Source organism: Rana temporaria, chromosome 7 (assembly GCF_905171775.1).
Source record: "Rana temporaria chromosome 7, aRanTem1.1, whole genome shotgun sequence".
Classification (NCBI taxonomy): domain Eukaryota; kingdom Metazoa; phylum Chordata; class Amphibia; order Anura; family Ranidae; genus Rana; species Rana temporaria.
In genome coordinates this window covers 179,854,285-179,870,821 of record NC_053495.1, presented here as the reverse complement: position 1 = coordinate 179,870,821, position 16,537 = coordinate 179,854,285, and the positions used below count along the sequence as shown (strand labels likewise).

At 46.5% G+C, this 16,537-nt stretch overlaps 1 protein-coding gene across 1 annotated transcript; it reads right to left on the bottom strand.

Annotated features, from left to right (window-relative positions):
* Positions 1 to 2,429: 2,429 nt before the first annotated feature.
* LOC120945956 (40S ribosomal protein S11) lies at positions 2,430 to 15,523 on the bottom strand. The gene is made up of 5 exons (XM_040360553.1): positions 15,415 to 15,523; positions 10,885 to 11,016; positions 9,540 to 9,615; positions 6,613 to 6,742; positions 2,430 to 2,595 (listed from the first exon to the last, which is right to left on the bottom strand). Exons 1-5 carry the CDS (start codon positions 15,427 to 15,429, stop codon positions 2,472 to 2,474), a joined length of 477 nt encoding a protein of 158 aa, XP_040216487.1. The 5' UTR covers positions 15,430 to 15,523; the 3' UTR covers positions 2,430 to 2,471.
* Between the last annotated feature and the right edge of the window lie 1,014 nt (positions 15,524 to 16,537).

The window sequence follows — 16,537 nt, the reverse complement described above, 5'->3', positions numbered from 1 at the left end:
CTGATGATCTGAAGGACGTGAGGACTCCTGGTTATCTCCTCCCAAGCGGGAAGGAACCTGGAGAGCCTGCCCCCTACCCTCTCGTCACTTGGGATCCTTTTCACCAGGCTTGGGGCTGGAAAAAAGGATCCCACTCTTTGGCTTATCCTTTCCAAAGCCCCAGCGCCTGCCGGGCGCCGATTTCTTCCCTGGGGGGGGGTTTTTCCTCTGGTTGGGACGAAAAAACTTCCCCCTATTTGCTCTAGGTCTGGAGGGAAATTTATTTCCTTTTTCAGAGGATCTCGCTAGGGCCTGATCTAATGCGGTGCCGAACAGGAGGGAACCCTCAAACGGAATCGCACACAGGCGGTTTTTTGACGCAAGGTCGCCCCTCCAAGTTTTCAGCCAGACAGCTCTCCTAGAAGCATTGATAAGTGCTCCAGTCTTGGCTGAAGCGCGAACCGTCTCAATAGCTGCGTCTGCCAAATAGGCTACCGCACTGCCGATCACCTGGAGGGACTCTTGAGTTTCTCTAGACTTGGAAGAACTTGCTAGATGATCTAACAGCCTGGAAGTCCAAGTGGCAGTGTTCCTTGCGACGCATGCTGAAGCTAACGCAGGACCCAAAGCGGCTGCATTGGCTTCCCAGGCTCTACGGAGGGAGGTATCAGCACGCCTATCCATGGCATCCCTTAAACTCCCTGCATCCTCAAAAGAGAGATCGGATTGTCTAGAGACCTGAGCTAAAGATGCGTCAAGACGAGGAACTTTAAAAAAGGTATCCTCCACCTCATCTTTAAAGGGGCAGCGGCGTTTCCAGGTCTTAAACTTGGGAAGTTTCTTTTCTGGCTCAGCCTATTCCCTCCGGATAATATCCTTGAGGGATTGATGCACTGGGATAGTCTTAGACTGAGGCTTAATTAAACCCAAATACATCCTGTCCTGGGCTGAAACCTGCTCCGCTGGATGTTGGATCTGCTCAGAGGCGTAAATGGCTGCGAGAAGACCCTCCATATCATCCGCAGAAAATATATATTTTCCAGACCTGGCATCCTCGTCCTCTTCCTCCGCCTGGCTTTCCACCAGGCCCTCGTCCTGAAGAGTGACCTCAGAATCCTCGGAGTCAGAGGAAGGAGCCTTCCTAGTTCGCTGGCGGGCCAGCCGCGCAGAAGTGGATCCCTCCTGGGACGAAGGACCAGGCACAGGGGGATCAGACTCCCTACTTTTCAAGGAAGATTTAAAATCCTTGAGAGTGGCGAGCATTTCCGACTGCACAGAGAGAAAATCCTTCATGATTTGCGAGGTCTCTTTCCCAGCTAGTTTAAGGATACACTTGGAGCAAAAGGGTTTGTTATAGTCTGTCGGGAGCTTATCATTACAATTCCCACATTTCTTAATCTTTTTAAGGGGCTTAGAAGATCTACTGGCTTCCCCCTGGGCAGAAGGGTCCTCTCCTAAAACATAATGTAAAATAGAAAGGCCCATTAGCAACATACTCTCACAGCTGAGGGTTTACAACAAGAGGGGGGGGGAACCCCCCACCCCCGAACACAAGGAGGACTCACCCCGGGTGGACTCCTCAGCAGCCAGGTCTGTCAGACGGTCCTCCATGATGAGGGCGCCCGGCCCTTCTCTCTCCCCGGCTGCGTGTTGCTCTGCCTCTGCTGTGCTCTGCAGCGAAATGTGGCATCCGTCGGTGGAGGCCGCCATCTTGTAGGGGCGGAGTGACGTCACGCCGTCGTGCGCGTCATCAATACGCGCCCCGCAAGTGACGGCGCCGCTCGGAGCGGCGCCCAGCCCAGCCGACACCACGCTGCAGAGGGGAAGTCTCCCTGTAAGGTAGGAGGGAAGACGGGGGGGGGGGAGAGAGGAACGGCCGCCTCAGAGCACTAGGGAAGCCCTGCTAGCTAGGAGGCTCTGGCGTCCAGGGAGGCACTCTTCTTAGTTAGCACTTTCAGCCTCCCTAGACCAAAAAGAAGGGATACCCCCCCGGGAAAGTGCAAGCACCTTGACCGGACCCAAAAGCACCCAGTACCTGCGGTCTAGACTCCGGGGGGGGGACCACCAGCCCCAGGCCTTAGGTCAGGTGAAAATAAAAAACTGTTTCGCTGTAGGGGAAACACAATCAGAAACTGAGGCACACGGGAAGGGTGGGGCCTTTTAACCTCTTTTTTGATTGTGTTTCCTGTCAGGTGGCCAGTCTACTCTCAGCGTGCCGTCCTGGAAGACGAGGGAGAAAAAAAGGGTTTACTTTACCATTTTCTAATTTATACAAAAAAAAAAAAAGAAAAAATGAACATGGTTAAAAAAAAAAAAAAAAAAAAACACAACAACAACAACAACCAACATGACCTTTCCTTCTAAAAAACCCTCTTCAGAATTGAAGACAAGCACCATAATGTTTAGTTTGGGAGGTGGGGTGAAAATAAATAAATCACGCAAACAGCACATTGAGGTTTTTACAAATTTATTTGACCTGAAACATTTTACAATTAAAACTTCTGGAATTGTTTCTTGGTTCCAGCAGCTTTCGTTACTTTCAGGACATTGAATCGGACAGTTTTGCTGAGAGGACGACACTCTCCAACGGTGACAATATCCCCAACCTGAACATCCCTGTTAAAGAAAAAATAAAAATGGTTAAGATGCACAGAATGAAAGTAAACCAAAGAAATGTACACTTGCATATCAAGGATGCCCTAAGAACAAACACATAGCAACCATCTTTTCTGCCCTACACCAATGACCAGTTCATACCAGATGCAGTTCCATACAGTTTTGTGCACATTTTTTCTGCACTTAAAATGCATGCACAGTGTTTTCCATGTATTCCAATGGCTCTTGTTCACACCATGCAGTCAGTTCCCGGTGCAGTAACAGAAATGCGTAAGGTGTGAACTGACCCTAAAAACAGCCAGCATTTAACAGGTGTGATATTGGCAATGCCTCTGGGCTTTATAAATTAGCACAAACAGTTCAAATTGCGAATTATAGTGGCAACAATTCATTGATAAACCTAGTTTAAAAACTTTTCAAGACACACAAGCTGAAAGTTGCCATCCTCTTGATTTGTGGGCACTAAATTTTACCAATATTCAGCCATGTAACTTATGTATTCTTTTGTGACAGACAAAACTACATCACTGAAAAGACTAAGGCAAATAGACTTGTTAGTCCCACCTCTGTTCAGATATTTTCTGGCATGATAGTCATTTTACATTATAATGGAGCTGTGCGAAACATGGAAGTGCAAAGAAAGCCAATAGGTAGACTGTCTGCTTCCTCTCTACAAGCTTTAGAGTCGGTTCACATAGCAGCGGCACGACTTTGGGGGCGACTCTGCAAGTCGTCCCGAGGACAACTTCAGAGGCGATTTGCAAAACGACTTCTGTATAGAAGTCAATGCAGGTCGCCCCGAGCCGCACAGGAACCTTTTTTTTTTAAGTCGGGGCGACTTGCGTCGCTCCTATTAGAACGGTTCCATAGCATTGGAGCATTTCTTTCCTTCTTTATACATGCTGTGTTGATCCATGAGTGTGGCCCTTGTTACCATCGGCCTTGTCCATTCGGGTTCCTGTTCCTGAGAGAGCATCTGACCAGATCGGTTTCATCATTGAAAAATGGAGTGACCATCCGACAGAGCCATCCATCCGCACAGAACCCAGGGTCCGCTGTGACCACCACGCCTTACCTGACTTGGTGTTCGTACTAACATGCAAGTCCACCACAGCTGGTAAGAGTACACACACACACACACACACACACACTAATATATATTTATTATCTTGGAGATTGCTACAGACAAGCCATTACTGCCGTTTTGCTTATCTGAACCTGCATCATTTGTGAAGTGTTTTTACTCTTCCACTGGGAATCATTCCTATGAACTTTGCTCACTGATCACTGAACTTTCCTATATTGTTCATTGCACCTGTATAGTGTCATCTAGTTCAACCAATTAAAAAAAAATATTACAATCCTATACACACAGTTTGAGAGGAAGGCAAAATAAAACCAGCAAAGCATGAGCCACATGTGCAGCTCAGGGTACAGTCTTGGCATAGTGGCAGTATGCAAGGACGAATAAGTCCTCCCCTGCACTGACCAAGCAAGGGAACTATTACAAAACATAAGGGGTTTAATGGAGTGCACTGGTTTCCAGTTTTACTTTGAAAACTGTATATGAAGTTTGTACACAATGATCCAGTGATACTGGGACTTATGGTCATTTAGAGAAAGGTTTCTCAACTCCAGTCCTCAAGGTGCCCAAAAAGGTTATGTTTTCAGGCTTTCCATTATTTGAACAGGTTCACTGCCTTAGTAACTATACATCCATTTCATCTGAGGGAAATCCTGAAAACATGACCTGTTGGGGTGCTTTGAAGACTGGAAGTTAGAAACGCTGATCCAGAGAGTAACCAGCACATACATATGAAGTCTGAGAGCACAATTATACCCCATCCCAAGTCTGACTCTAGATCAGTGTTTTCCAACTCCAGTCCTCAAGGCACACCAACAGGTCATGTTTTCAGGATTTCCCTCAGATGAAACAGCTGTGGTAATTACTAAGGCAGTGAAACTGATCAAATCACCTGTGCAAAATAATGGAAAGCCTAAAACATTACCTGTTGGTGTGCCTTGAGGACTGGAGTTGGGAAACACTGCTCTAGATAACAGACACAAGTTCACATGTTTAAATCGGCAATAACCAGGTTAAAGGGGTTGTAAAGGAAAAAACATTTTTCCCTAAATAGCTTCCTTTACCTTAGTGCAGTCCTCCACTTACCTCATCCTCCGATTTGCTTTTAAAATGTCCTTATTTCTTCTGAGAAATCCTCACTTCCTGTTCTTCTGTCTAACTCAACACCGTAATGCGAGGCTTTCTCCCTGGTGTGGAGAAAGCCTCGAGGGGGCGAGCAGGCAAGTCAGGACACTCTACTTTGCAGATAGAGAAAGGAGCTGTGTGTTAGTGGGCGTCCTGACACTCCTGCTTGCCCCCTCCCCTTCAAGAGGCTGTCTCCACACCAGGGAGAAAGCCTTGCATTACGGTGTGTAGTTAGACAAAACAGGAAGTGAGGATTTCTCAGAAGAAATAAGGACATTTAAAGTGACTCTAGTGTTTACGGCACCTGCGCAGTCAGCTCTACACAGCAGGCGCCCCAAAACACCCGAGTGTGACTTCGGGTATTTTCGGAAGGCGTGACGCGCTTTAGCAGCCCGTCAATCAAATCCGCTTAGCTTAGGAACGCCTATTCCCCACAGAAATCCCCGCTCGGAGACTGATAAAAAAACAAAACAGCATACTGCAGATGTCAGCAGTATGCTGGATCTAATGGCAGAAAGTTGATTTTTGGGTGAACCTCCGCTTAAACAGCGATCACACCATATGTGCAAAATATTGCCACAAAAGTTAAAGAGCAATTACAGCACCAGACCTCCTGTGTAACTCTAAACTGGTAACCTGTAAAGGTTTTTAACCACTTCAGTCCAGTAAAATTTGGCTGCTCAATAACCAGGCTATTGGTTTGCGCAAAAGTTATAGCGTCTACAAAATAGGGGATAGATTTATGGCATTTTTTTTTACCAACTTATCGTGACTGATATTGCAGTGGACACATTTTTGGCACCAGTGACATTTATACAGCGATCAGAGCTATAAAAATGCACCGATAACTGTATAAATGTCACTGGCAGGGAAGGGTTTAACATTAGGGAGTGATCAAGGGGTTAACAGTGTTCCCTCATTGTGTTCCAACTGGGATGGGACCAACTAGGGAATATATGGGAATATAATATATGGGTTAGACAGGAAAGAAAAAAAAAAAAAAAAAACACATTGTAATGTTGCTTTCATAAAAGATGGACTTTGTAGGCAGTGCCTACAAAGTCAATTTTTTTTGAAAGAAACACAAATACTACAATGTTTTGTTTCCTCTAACCCATAATTTTAAACCGTGACATGCTCCATAACTACTTGTCCTAACATCTTTTATATTTGACCAAAAAATTGGGTTTACTAAAATTCAAGAGTGTGAGAAAACACACACACACACACACACACACACACACACACACACACACACACATATATATATATCTCACACTCTGCATAAATCAGGTGACAAACATCCATTTTCTAAGGCCTCCCCTTAATATAAATTGAGGGTTTGAAGTAATTTCTCTTTGTCCCCCACCCCCTTTATTTTCACCCGGTAATATGGGCAGTGCCACTTCCTATTTTGGGGTTGTTGCACTCTATGCTGGAGCAAAAGAAACTTTTGGACAGCAGCATTGTCAATCTGGGCGATGGTAGGGTGGGAAGGATTAGTGGATTTACATCAGCCATAACTATGGCTACCACCCAATATTGCATAGCTCCCCTTTGCCACAAAAACAGCCCTGACCCATTGAGGCCGCTAGACCTCCAAGGGTATGCTGTGGTATCTGGCACCAAGCAGTCAGTACCAGATCCTTTAAGTCCTGTAAATTGTAATGCAGGGTGCAATATTCTGCTGAAAGAGGTCACTGCCATCAGGGAATACAGCTTCCAGCCACCTTCTACCATTGCTCCATGATCCAGGGTCTGATGCTCATAAGCCCATTGTAGGAAGCAGTAGAAATCTCCTTGCTCACCTGAAGGCGGGAGACAGATGCACAGACATGTTCTTGTGGCGTTTTTCAAAACGGTTGTACTTGCGGATGTAGTGCAAGTAGTCCCGGCGGATAACAATGGTGCGCTGCATCTTCATCTTTGTGACCACACCTGAAAGACAAAACGTATTTATTAAACTGTTCCCACTTATGTTTTAAATTCAAACACAGGCTAGAAAAAGTCATATCAATTAAATAACTAAATGAAAATAAAGCAAGTCTTGGAAGAGTTTTGATTTGACTGTAAAATCTATTTTCTGAAGTACAGTACAAGACCTATAAAATTTACCAAGGGTTATATGCAGCCAACTTCAAGTTATTGGCAAAAATTAAGCTGTTGGGATATCCCCCTACAGCAATGTTTCTCAACACCAGTCCTCAAGTATCCAACAGGTTATGTTTTCCCTCAGATGAAACGGCTGAGGTAATTACCAAGGCAGCAAAACTAAATTTTAACTTAAAATTAAATCACCTGTGCAAAATAATGGAAAGCCTGGAAAAAAAAAAAAATAAAAATAAAAAAAACGACCTGTTGGTGGTACTTGAGAAACTTTGCCCCCCTACAGAACCCCTCCAACTACTAGATAGCCTCAATAGCAAGCAAAAGGGAGTTAAGGGGGGTGGGTTCTGTGTACTATACTGCACGAAAACTGATTTTACTCAGAGATCAAGAAGTCCATTTGCTTTGCTGTACAGTACACACAGGATCTTTAGTCTTTACCATGGGACGACCAAAGCAGTCTGGAGGGATTGGCAACACAGCAAAACATCCAAATGGCATCAGATGAGGCCTGACCATCCATAACCTCTTAAAGAGGAGTTCCACCTAAAAATTTAACTTGCGCTTAACCCACTCCTCGCCCCTTTACACCCTTACATGCCACATTTGGCATGTAATTTTTTTTTTTGGGGGGGGGGGGGGGGGGGGAGGGGGGAGTGGGGGCTTCAGGAGAAGGGGACTTCCTGTCCCACTTCCTCCTTCCGCCGAGGGACTGGAAAGGCGATAGCTTAATCACCTTTTCACGGCCCCTCCCTGTAGGCGAGCGCCTGTCCAATCGGACGGCGCCACATGCGCACTGCCGCTCGCGCATGCGCAGTGGGTGCCCGGCCGTGAAGCCGAAAGCTGTCACTGCCAGGTGCCCACATTAAGAATGAAGACGCCGGCCGGCGAGGGGGGGATTTAACAAATTTAAATAAAGTTTTACTATCCAAAGTTAAAACAAGGACAGAAGATTTAATAGATGGAAAGACGAGGAAAAAAGAAAAAAGAAAGACTGAACTTCCGGTTTAAGATTTGAGAGGGGTGAAAGGAAGCCTTTTTCTCAGCTCAGCTGTAAAGCCAAATGAACATTTTCTCTGGGAGGGGGGGGGGGGGGGGGGGGGGGGGGTTATACAAAGGATGTCCCAGCAGCTCTTTTGCCAGTGTCCAATCACCTGACGGCAGCTACATAAATAACCCACAGTAAAGACTGAAAGGGTACTTTTTTTTATATAAACTAAAGTACCACACGTTCCATACTATACAGCTAAAGCCGGCCATAGATTGTTCAAAACTTGGCTGGTTCAGCCGGATTTCAATCCATGTATGGCCACCCCAACTTCACAGAAGTCGTCGATTGTAGGATTTATCAGCGGCTGTAGTTGATTAGTGTATTCTGACAGTGAACAGAATTATAAGGTTCCTGGCAGGTTGTGTGGATGGAGGAATGCATTCAGGAAAAAAAAAAAAAAAAAAAAAAGCAATGAATTGTCTTCAGCTCCGGATTAAGGGCCCTTCCACACGTACAGACAAACGGTCCGTTTTTTACAAGTCCGTTTACGAACTCGTAATGTATCCCTATGGGATTGCAGACGTTAGCGGATGATGCAAACATCCGCTTTTGCGGACGGAAGAAAACCCTATTTTTCTTCCGTCTGGCGGAACGGATGAATACGGACACACGGTCCGTATTCATCCGATTCCCCATAGGGGAGAGCGGAGGAAAGACAGGGCGGTCTCTGCACAGTGTGCAGGGATCGCCCTGTCCGCCGACAGCTCAGCGGGGATTTACGGATGATCCCCGCTGAGTCGACGGACACACACGGGGTGGATCAATACGGATCTGCTCCGTGTGAAAGGCCCTTAGAATGAAAGGGTGAGAACCCGTCAGGTTTTCATTGGTATGTGTGGGAAGATTTACCCTCTGTCGTGGTGACCAATGTGACAGCACAACATTTCACAGCCATCCCTGGATTTTAAGGGGACACCTTTTCAACATCCACTAAATTTCAAAAAGATTTCCTTCCAAGCATCTCCTGTTCAGTTTCCAGGGGGTGTGTGTGTGTGTGTGTGTGTGTGTGTGTGTGTGTGTGTGTGTGTGTGTGTGTATGGTACAGTAAAATCCAAAAGCCGTTGCTGGAAAAAGTTCTATAGTGAATGCAATCTTTGCATATGCACTGCTGTCCTTTTAAATATTTTGCTTAAAGTGGAAGTAAACCCTTCAATTTGATAGTTCCAAAAAACAGTTAACATTCCCGGCATGCCGGAAATGCTAGCTGTCACATTTGCTTGTGCGCTCAACCAAACTGTCAAACCATCCAATAGCTGGTTTCATAATAGGAAACAAGTACAGCATCATGGCAGTTGCAGATTAAACAGAGATCAAGATGGCCACTTCCTTGGCTGAAAACGATAGGAGGTTTTACTTCCACTTTAACTCACGTGCCACAAACACCCAATTTGGTTATTATGCCAGCACTGTTTTATGCTTTACATTTAAATGTAAAAATAGAGAGCCAAGCATTATTGGTGTAGTGAATTTAGTCCCAAAGATATTAGCACAAGTCTACTGTGATTTACTATACAAGCCAGTGTACCTGTATTTCAAGAGCCACCATTGCTTCCCAATATAGTAACGGATTTAACTCACCTGATAGAATGCGACCGCGAATAGACACATTCCCGGTGAATGGGCATTTCTTGTCAATGTATGTGCCATCGATTGCCTAAAAGAAAAGATAAGCCTGTCAAATCCCAGACAGTTAGTTCTATTTTTAGCAACATTGGATGGAATGAAAAACCCCAGAATTGCCTTGTAACTGAAAAGGAGGTGCAATTAGGTACTGCAAATTGCCCCAAATATTGACACAGTTAGGCACAATTCGTCACTTGAATACAGCAAAGTTTCTGCAACTGTTCCAACTGCTTGTTAATGGTTTGCATTAAACTGGGTCTAAAAGTTTGTCTATTCATCACAATCTGCATTTTTGCAAGTAAACAAAATTCTTGGACACAGTTCAGTGGGTCCAGGCACCCTATAAGTACCACTGCTGTGACTTCACTGCGGATTGCTTGCGACTTATTAGGAAGTCAAGGCAATTCTTGATCAAGTCATCCCAATGTAGTGCAGGAACACTTTTTTGAGTCTCACTGGTTAGAACCGTTCCATTGCAGTTAATGGGATGAGACTAAACTCAAGTCGCGACAGTGTGAACAGAGACTAGACAGTAGTTTAGTAAAAGTTTGATATAGCTATGGCCATTATTAAAGGCCAAGTTCGCGGTTGTGATCACGTTTCACATTACACCCATATTTAGAGGGTGCAACACTGTCCCATTTCTTGGTACCCTCCACTTAAATTGTAAGGAGGTCCATTTCCTCCAGCCCAACAGTAGGTCAATACCACTGCATGGACCTGGGGGCTGGAGGAATGGTCTGCAAGAGCCTGTGCACTGCACTTGTGAGCCACTGATCTTGGCTGCAAAGTTCAGCAAACTCCAATGCAAAAAGGTAATGCATGTTACCACCCAATCTCAGCTGCTCAGGACTCCCTTTACTGGCCGAGACAGCAGCGTGGCACCATTGGCTGCCACTTGTTCAAGTCAGCCCGCCAATGAGAGGAGAGAAAGGGGCTCCATGTCTGAATGGGCACAAAGGAGCTGCGGCTCGGCTGCCCCATAGCAAGCTGCTTGCTGTCAGGGCACTCAACAGGAGGGAGGGTGCCAGGAGCACAGAAGAGGGACCCGAGAAGAGGAAGATGTGGGCTGCTCTGTGCAATTCCAATACACAAGGCAAGTATAACATGTTTTTTTTTTTTTTTTTTTTAGTTAAAAACCACATGAGACTTTAGTATCGCTTTAAAATAAAAAAGCGTTTTTTACAGCGTAGGGTAATACCCCATGAGCCTCTAGTGGATTATCTATCCTAATATAGAAAGAATGCACACTGCAAAAGCGAAAAAGCAATTATTAAAAAACAAAAAGTAAGAGCAGTACCTCTCTGGGGGTCTTGAATCCCAAACCAACGCTTCTGTAGTATCTTGGGAGCTTCTCTTTGCCAGTCTCCCCAAGAAGCACTCGCTTCTTGTTCTGGAAGATAGTTGGCTGCTTCTGATAAGCCCTCTCGGTCTGTAGGAGAAAAATAAACATGTTAGTATGCAAAGTTTATCTTGTAGTATACATCAGATATTCAAACCTAGACTTAATTGCTATTTTTTGCCAGTGAAATTACCTAAATGTTCCACAGAATACACAGGGCATCATTGACAGGACTCAACTGTCAGTTTGCTTACAAGCTGACAGGAGGAGCCCAATCATTTCTGCACTTCCATATGTTTTCTATTTTGAGGATAATAGGGGTTGGTTAATTCTGGGCCTTCTTGTTTGAGTGCAGCTGCATAGGTAAAAAAAAACACCACATCGCTGTATAATGTATGTAGCCGATTTTCCATGCAGTTTATACATTGGAAATAGTTTGATTGGGCCTACCTGGCACCAAACCAATTTAAAAAGACATACAGGAAGATTTACTAAAACTGGAGCACTCAGAATCTGGTGTAGCTGTGCATTGTAGCCAATCACCTAAGCTTTGCCAATTAACCTGGAAACTGATTGGTTTCTATGCAGAACTGCACCAGATTTTGTACTCTCCAGCTTAGTAAATAACCCCCAAAGTATTCCTGGGGGTAGAATTAAAGCGGAGCTCCACCCTAAAGTGGAAGTCCCACTGATCGGAAACCCTCCACCCCCCTCCGGTGTCTCATTTGACACCCTTCAGGGGGGTGCAGATACCGGTCTAAAGACAGGGATTTGCACCCACTTCTGGCCACACAGTCTCGGGCAGACTGCAGGCATGACGTCACCCCCCCATTATGTGCTAGGAACACTCGGCTCCCAGTACACAGCAGGAGCCAATCGGCAGGCGTAGCGCGACTCGCGCCGTAGGGAACCGGGCAGTGAAGCCAGAGCGCTTCACTTCCTGGTTCCCTCACCGAGGATGGGGGGAGCAGCAGAGTGACAAGCGATCGCTCGTCCTCTGCTGCAGACGGCGCTGGACCCCAGGACAGGTAAGTGTCCTAATATTAAAAGTCAGCAGCTGCAGTATTTGTAGCTGTTGGCTTTTAATTGTTTTTTTTTCAGTGGACATCCGCTTTAAAGATTTGTGCAGTTTTATTTATATGTGGTGGCTGCATTTGTCCCCTTCACTTGGTGAGCCTGCCAGTAAACTCCTGTCCTAAAGTGAAAACTGACTGTACCTATGGCGGAGCAGTGCTGTCATCCTAAACAACTATCTCATGAATTGGACTACAAACACCCCCCACATCCATTCTTAAAACAGAGTTCCACCCAAAGGTAGAACTTCCACTCATTTGGCACCTTTCAGGGTATCCAGTCCCCACTTCCAGGAGTCAAAGCCATGGCGCATTTGATGTGCTTGGCTCCCCCCCCACCGGACCAGTAGGAGACCGCAGCGTGTGCCTCGCACATGCACATTAGGGACCTGGCGTGAATCCGTAATGCTGCACTGTCAGGTTCCCTTCCCCGCAATGGTGGCAGCACCTGAAAGAAACGGCTGCAGTGCCCACATTGCTGGACTCCAGGACAGGCAAGTGTCCTACTAAAAGTCAGCAGCTACAGTATGTGTAGCTGCTTGCTCTTAGGCTGCATTCACACTATAACGCGGCGTATTTTGCCGCGACAAATTGCGGCGTATTGTACCGCGATTTGCCGTGACAAAACGGGTCTTTTTTTTTTACAACACATTGTTGTCTATGCCGAACGCCGCCTGAAAAAAAGGGTCCGGGACTTGTTTTCAGGCGGCAGGCGTACGGCGCTCACCATCTCAGACAACAATGTAAAATCGCCCCTCCAGCGGCACGAGCGTCAGGCGTAAATACACCAAGGTGTGAATGCAGCCTTAATGTTTGCAGCGGTGGGCAGACCTCCATAAGTTGGAAGAGGTGGTTTTGTAGTTTGCAGAAGACTGCTGGGAAAGCTGAAAAAATTTGAAATTTCAGGTTCAGCGTACAAAAAAAAAAAAAAAGTAAAAGTAAAAGGTCGCAGGAATTCTGACAGGATCAACTAGCATTTTTTGGGTACTCGCTGTAAATGTTAGTGGCCTGAAGAAGAAAAACCAAACAAAGCCACCACATCCAAGGACTGGTAAGCTGCAATAGAACATTTGTTTTTGGAATATAAATGAAATGTAGTATTCCTCTGCCAATTAACTCCTTGAAGTAACAGAACCCTTACATTTCAACCAACATGTTCCTATGAGGGATATGCAATTAGCGGACCTCCAGCTGTTGCAAAACTACAAGTCCCATCATGCCTCTGGGTGTCATGCTTGTGGCTGTCAGAGTCTTGGTATGCCTCATGGGGATTTGTAGTTCTGCAACAGCTGGAGGGTTGCCAATTGCATATCCCTGTGCTAGATGGTTCACCTCCACCATCAGTTTGGCCAAACAAAAGCAACTTCTCAGATGAAGTAAAAGTCTGGTGTGTTGTCATATCCGGCTCCCCATCGCAGAATGCTACGGAAGTGACGTTGCTGCGAACTGCGCGTGTGCGATGTGTTCCAGAAGATTTACGACACTACCCACCAGTGAACCCATCAGAATATGTTACGGAAGTGACAAATCAGACATTATAAAGCAAAATAAAAAATGTGGTGACAATATCAAATCCAACAAATGTAATCTAGTCTGGCGGTAAAACAGCATTTTGTTTATTTTAAAATACATAATATAGGCTGTTTTTGCTCTGTCACAGTAGCATATATTATGTATTTTAAAATAAACAAAATGCTGTTTTACCGCCAGACTAGATTACATTTGTTGGATATTAATTATCACCACATTTTTTATTTTGCTCTATAATGCTCCCCCCCCCCCCATTTATGGTTTGTCACTTCCGTGACATATTCTGATGGGTTCACTGGTGGGTAGTGTTGTAAATCTTCTGGAACGCATCGCGCCGCAACTTCACTTCCGTAGCATTCTGCGATAGGGAGCAGAATATGACAACACACCGGACTTGAACAGTAACAATACAGATTTTTTATGCAATACCAACCTAATCGTTCTCTTCGCTCCTCCTGCTCTCTCGCTCCCTCGTCGCCTCCTTCCATGCTCGCCTCCAGGACTTTTCCAGAGCCTCTCATCCTATGGAACTCCTTATCTGTCTGATTATCTCCGACTTTATTAGCTTTTAGATGATCCTTGAAAACCCTCACCTATCCTGCCCACACCTAACTGTATTTCCATTTTCTCCATCTGATTTCCCCCCCCCCAGTTATTAGCTTTTGTTCCACGTGAACCCCCAAGCAGCACCCCTTTTGATTTCTCCCGTTTTAAATTTGATCCAGGGTAAATCCGATTGCCTCACGGGGGATCAGGAGGGAATTTTTTCCCCTGCTGTAGAAAATTGGATCATGCTCTGCTGGTTTTTTTTTGCCTTCCTCTGGATCAAATGTGGGTATGGAGTTGGGTGTATGGGATTGTATTGTGTTTTTTATTTTGTTTGTTTTTTTGTGGTTGAACTGGATGGACTTGTGTCTTTTTTCAACCTGACTAACTATGTAACTTGTAACCAATGTCTGCCCGTGTGCGGTAAAGCGCCGTGCAAACTGTGGGCGCTATATAAACCCTGTATAATAAAATTTACCATGTTAGAACTCTGGCCTTTTACTGAGTTTGAAAAGTGGTAGCATGGCAAGCCACAGGCTCATTATAAAGGTCAGCTGGGCTAATAAAAATGAAAACTTCCCCCTGCAAACACCATTTTTCCCCAAAATCATTTTCTCAACAGCAACCCCAAACGATCAAGGGACCTCATCTATTAAAAACTAGAGAGGGGGAGGGGGGCTCCACATGACAGGACACATGGCAGAGATGATTCTCCAACGGAGGCAAAAGACAACAAAGTGCATCAGTGATCCAAACTATTACAGTAAACAGCAGCAGCAGCCTATAGACATGACAGACTGTTCCATTATACAGGGAGAGGTGATCAGTGTTTCTATAGAGCAGGATCTCCAAACTACGGCCCGCCAAGCTGCTGCAGAACTACAAGTCCCATGAAGCATTGCACAACTCTGACATTCACAGACATGACAAGGCATGATGGGAATTGTAGTTCCTAAACTGGAGGGCCAAAGATTGGAGACCCATGCAATAGAGACGCAGGACACGAGCACAGGGGGATCCATGATGATGATATACAGAGAACACAGATATCAGGCGGGGGAGGAGGGGGATCAGCGCTCCTACACACAGAGGTAGGACGAGCATAAGACATATCACGCTCCGGTCCTATACACAGACATGGAGGAAGGAGAGCCCCGCACACTCTCCAGGCCTCGTCTTCGGCCTCCACGTGTCCGCCCTCTCCCAGCCATCACGTTGTCCCCCCTCGCACACCGCCCGGAGCTTTCCCCCCAGCACCCCGTGTAATGTCTCCTCCGCTCCGGGCCACGCCGCCCCGCTGACAGCGCAGTTCCACCCGCCTCACGGCCAGAGCCCTCACCTGGATGTCCGCCATCTTGGCCTGCCGGGTGAAAAAGAGACAGGAACGCGGCCACGGGGTCTCCTAAGGAAGAACAGAGGGGCGGACGTGACGTGACGTCCCGGCCCAGAAACCATCACGCCCGGTGGGCGGGTCGCTAGTATGCAAAGGTCGTATGGAGAAGACTCCTCCCCTCTTGTGTTCCGTCACGTTCTCCAACTTGTCAGAAACTCCAACTACTCAACTTCCGGTTTCTTTAAACCAGCAGAACACCGGAAGAGCGTGTCCCAGTCAGAGAACGGAGCCATGTCACATGTCCAAGACTGACCAATGACATAGCAGCAGTGCAGTACGAACATGGTGGTGAGAGGAGTCAGGAGACGACATTAGCAAAGCCGCCTGTACTCACTCAGGCAGCTGAGGGGCACTTTTACCCACCAACCCCTGACCCACCTACCCCTAACCCACATACTCCTGACCCACCTACCCCTAACCCACATACGCCTGACCCACATACTCCTGACCCACCTAACCCACATACTCCTGACCCACCTAACCCACATACTCCTGACCCACCTACCCCTAACCAACATACTCCTGACCCACCTACCCCTAACCCACAACCCCTGACCCACCTACCCTAACCCACATACTCCTGACCCACCTACCCCTAACCCACATACCCCTGACCCACCTACCCCTAACCCACATACTCCTGACCCACCTACCCCTAACCTACATACTCCTGACCCACCTACCCCTTAACCCACATACTCCTGACCCACCTACCCCTAACCAACATACTCCTGACCCACCTACCCCTGACCCACATACACCTAACCCACAACCCCTGACCCACCTACCCTAACCCACATACTCCTGACCCACCTACCCCTAACCCACATACCCCTGACCCACCTACCCCTAACCCACATACTCCTGACCCACCTACCCCTAACCTACATACTCCTGACCCACCTACCCCTTAACCCACATACTCCTGACCCACCTACCCCTGACCCACCTACCCCTAACCCACCTACCCCTAACCCACATACTCCTGACCCACCTACCCCTAACCCACATACTCCTGACCCACCTACCCCTAACCCACATACCCCTGACCCACCTGACCTACCCCTAA

Excerpts from the sequence above, each read along its gene's own strand:
- LOC120945956 (XM_040360553.1), bottom strand. Across the intron at positions 9,616-10,884 it reads GATTCAAGACCCCCAGAGAG|GCAATCGATGGCACATACAT; the intron begins GTACTGCTCTTA and ends CTTTTCTTTTAG. Across the intron at positions 2,596-6,612 it reads CATCTGTCTCCCGCCTTCAG|GGATGTTCAGGTTGGGGATA; the intron begins GTGAGCAAGGAG and ends TTTCTTTAACAG.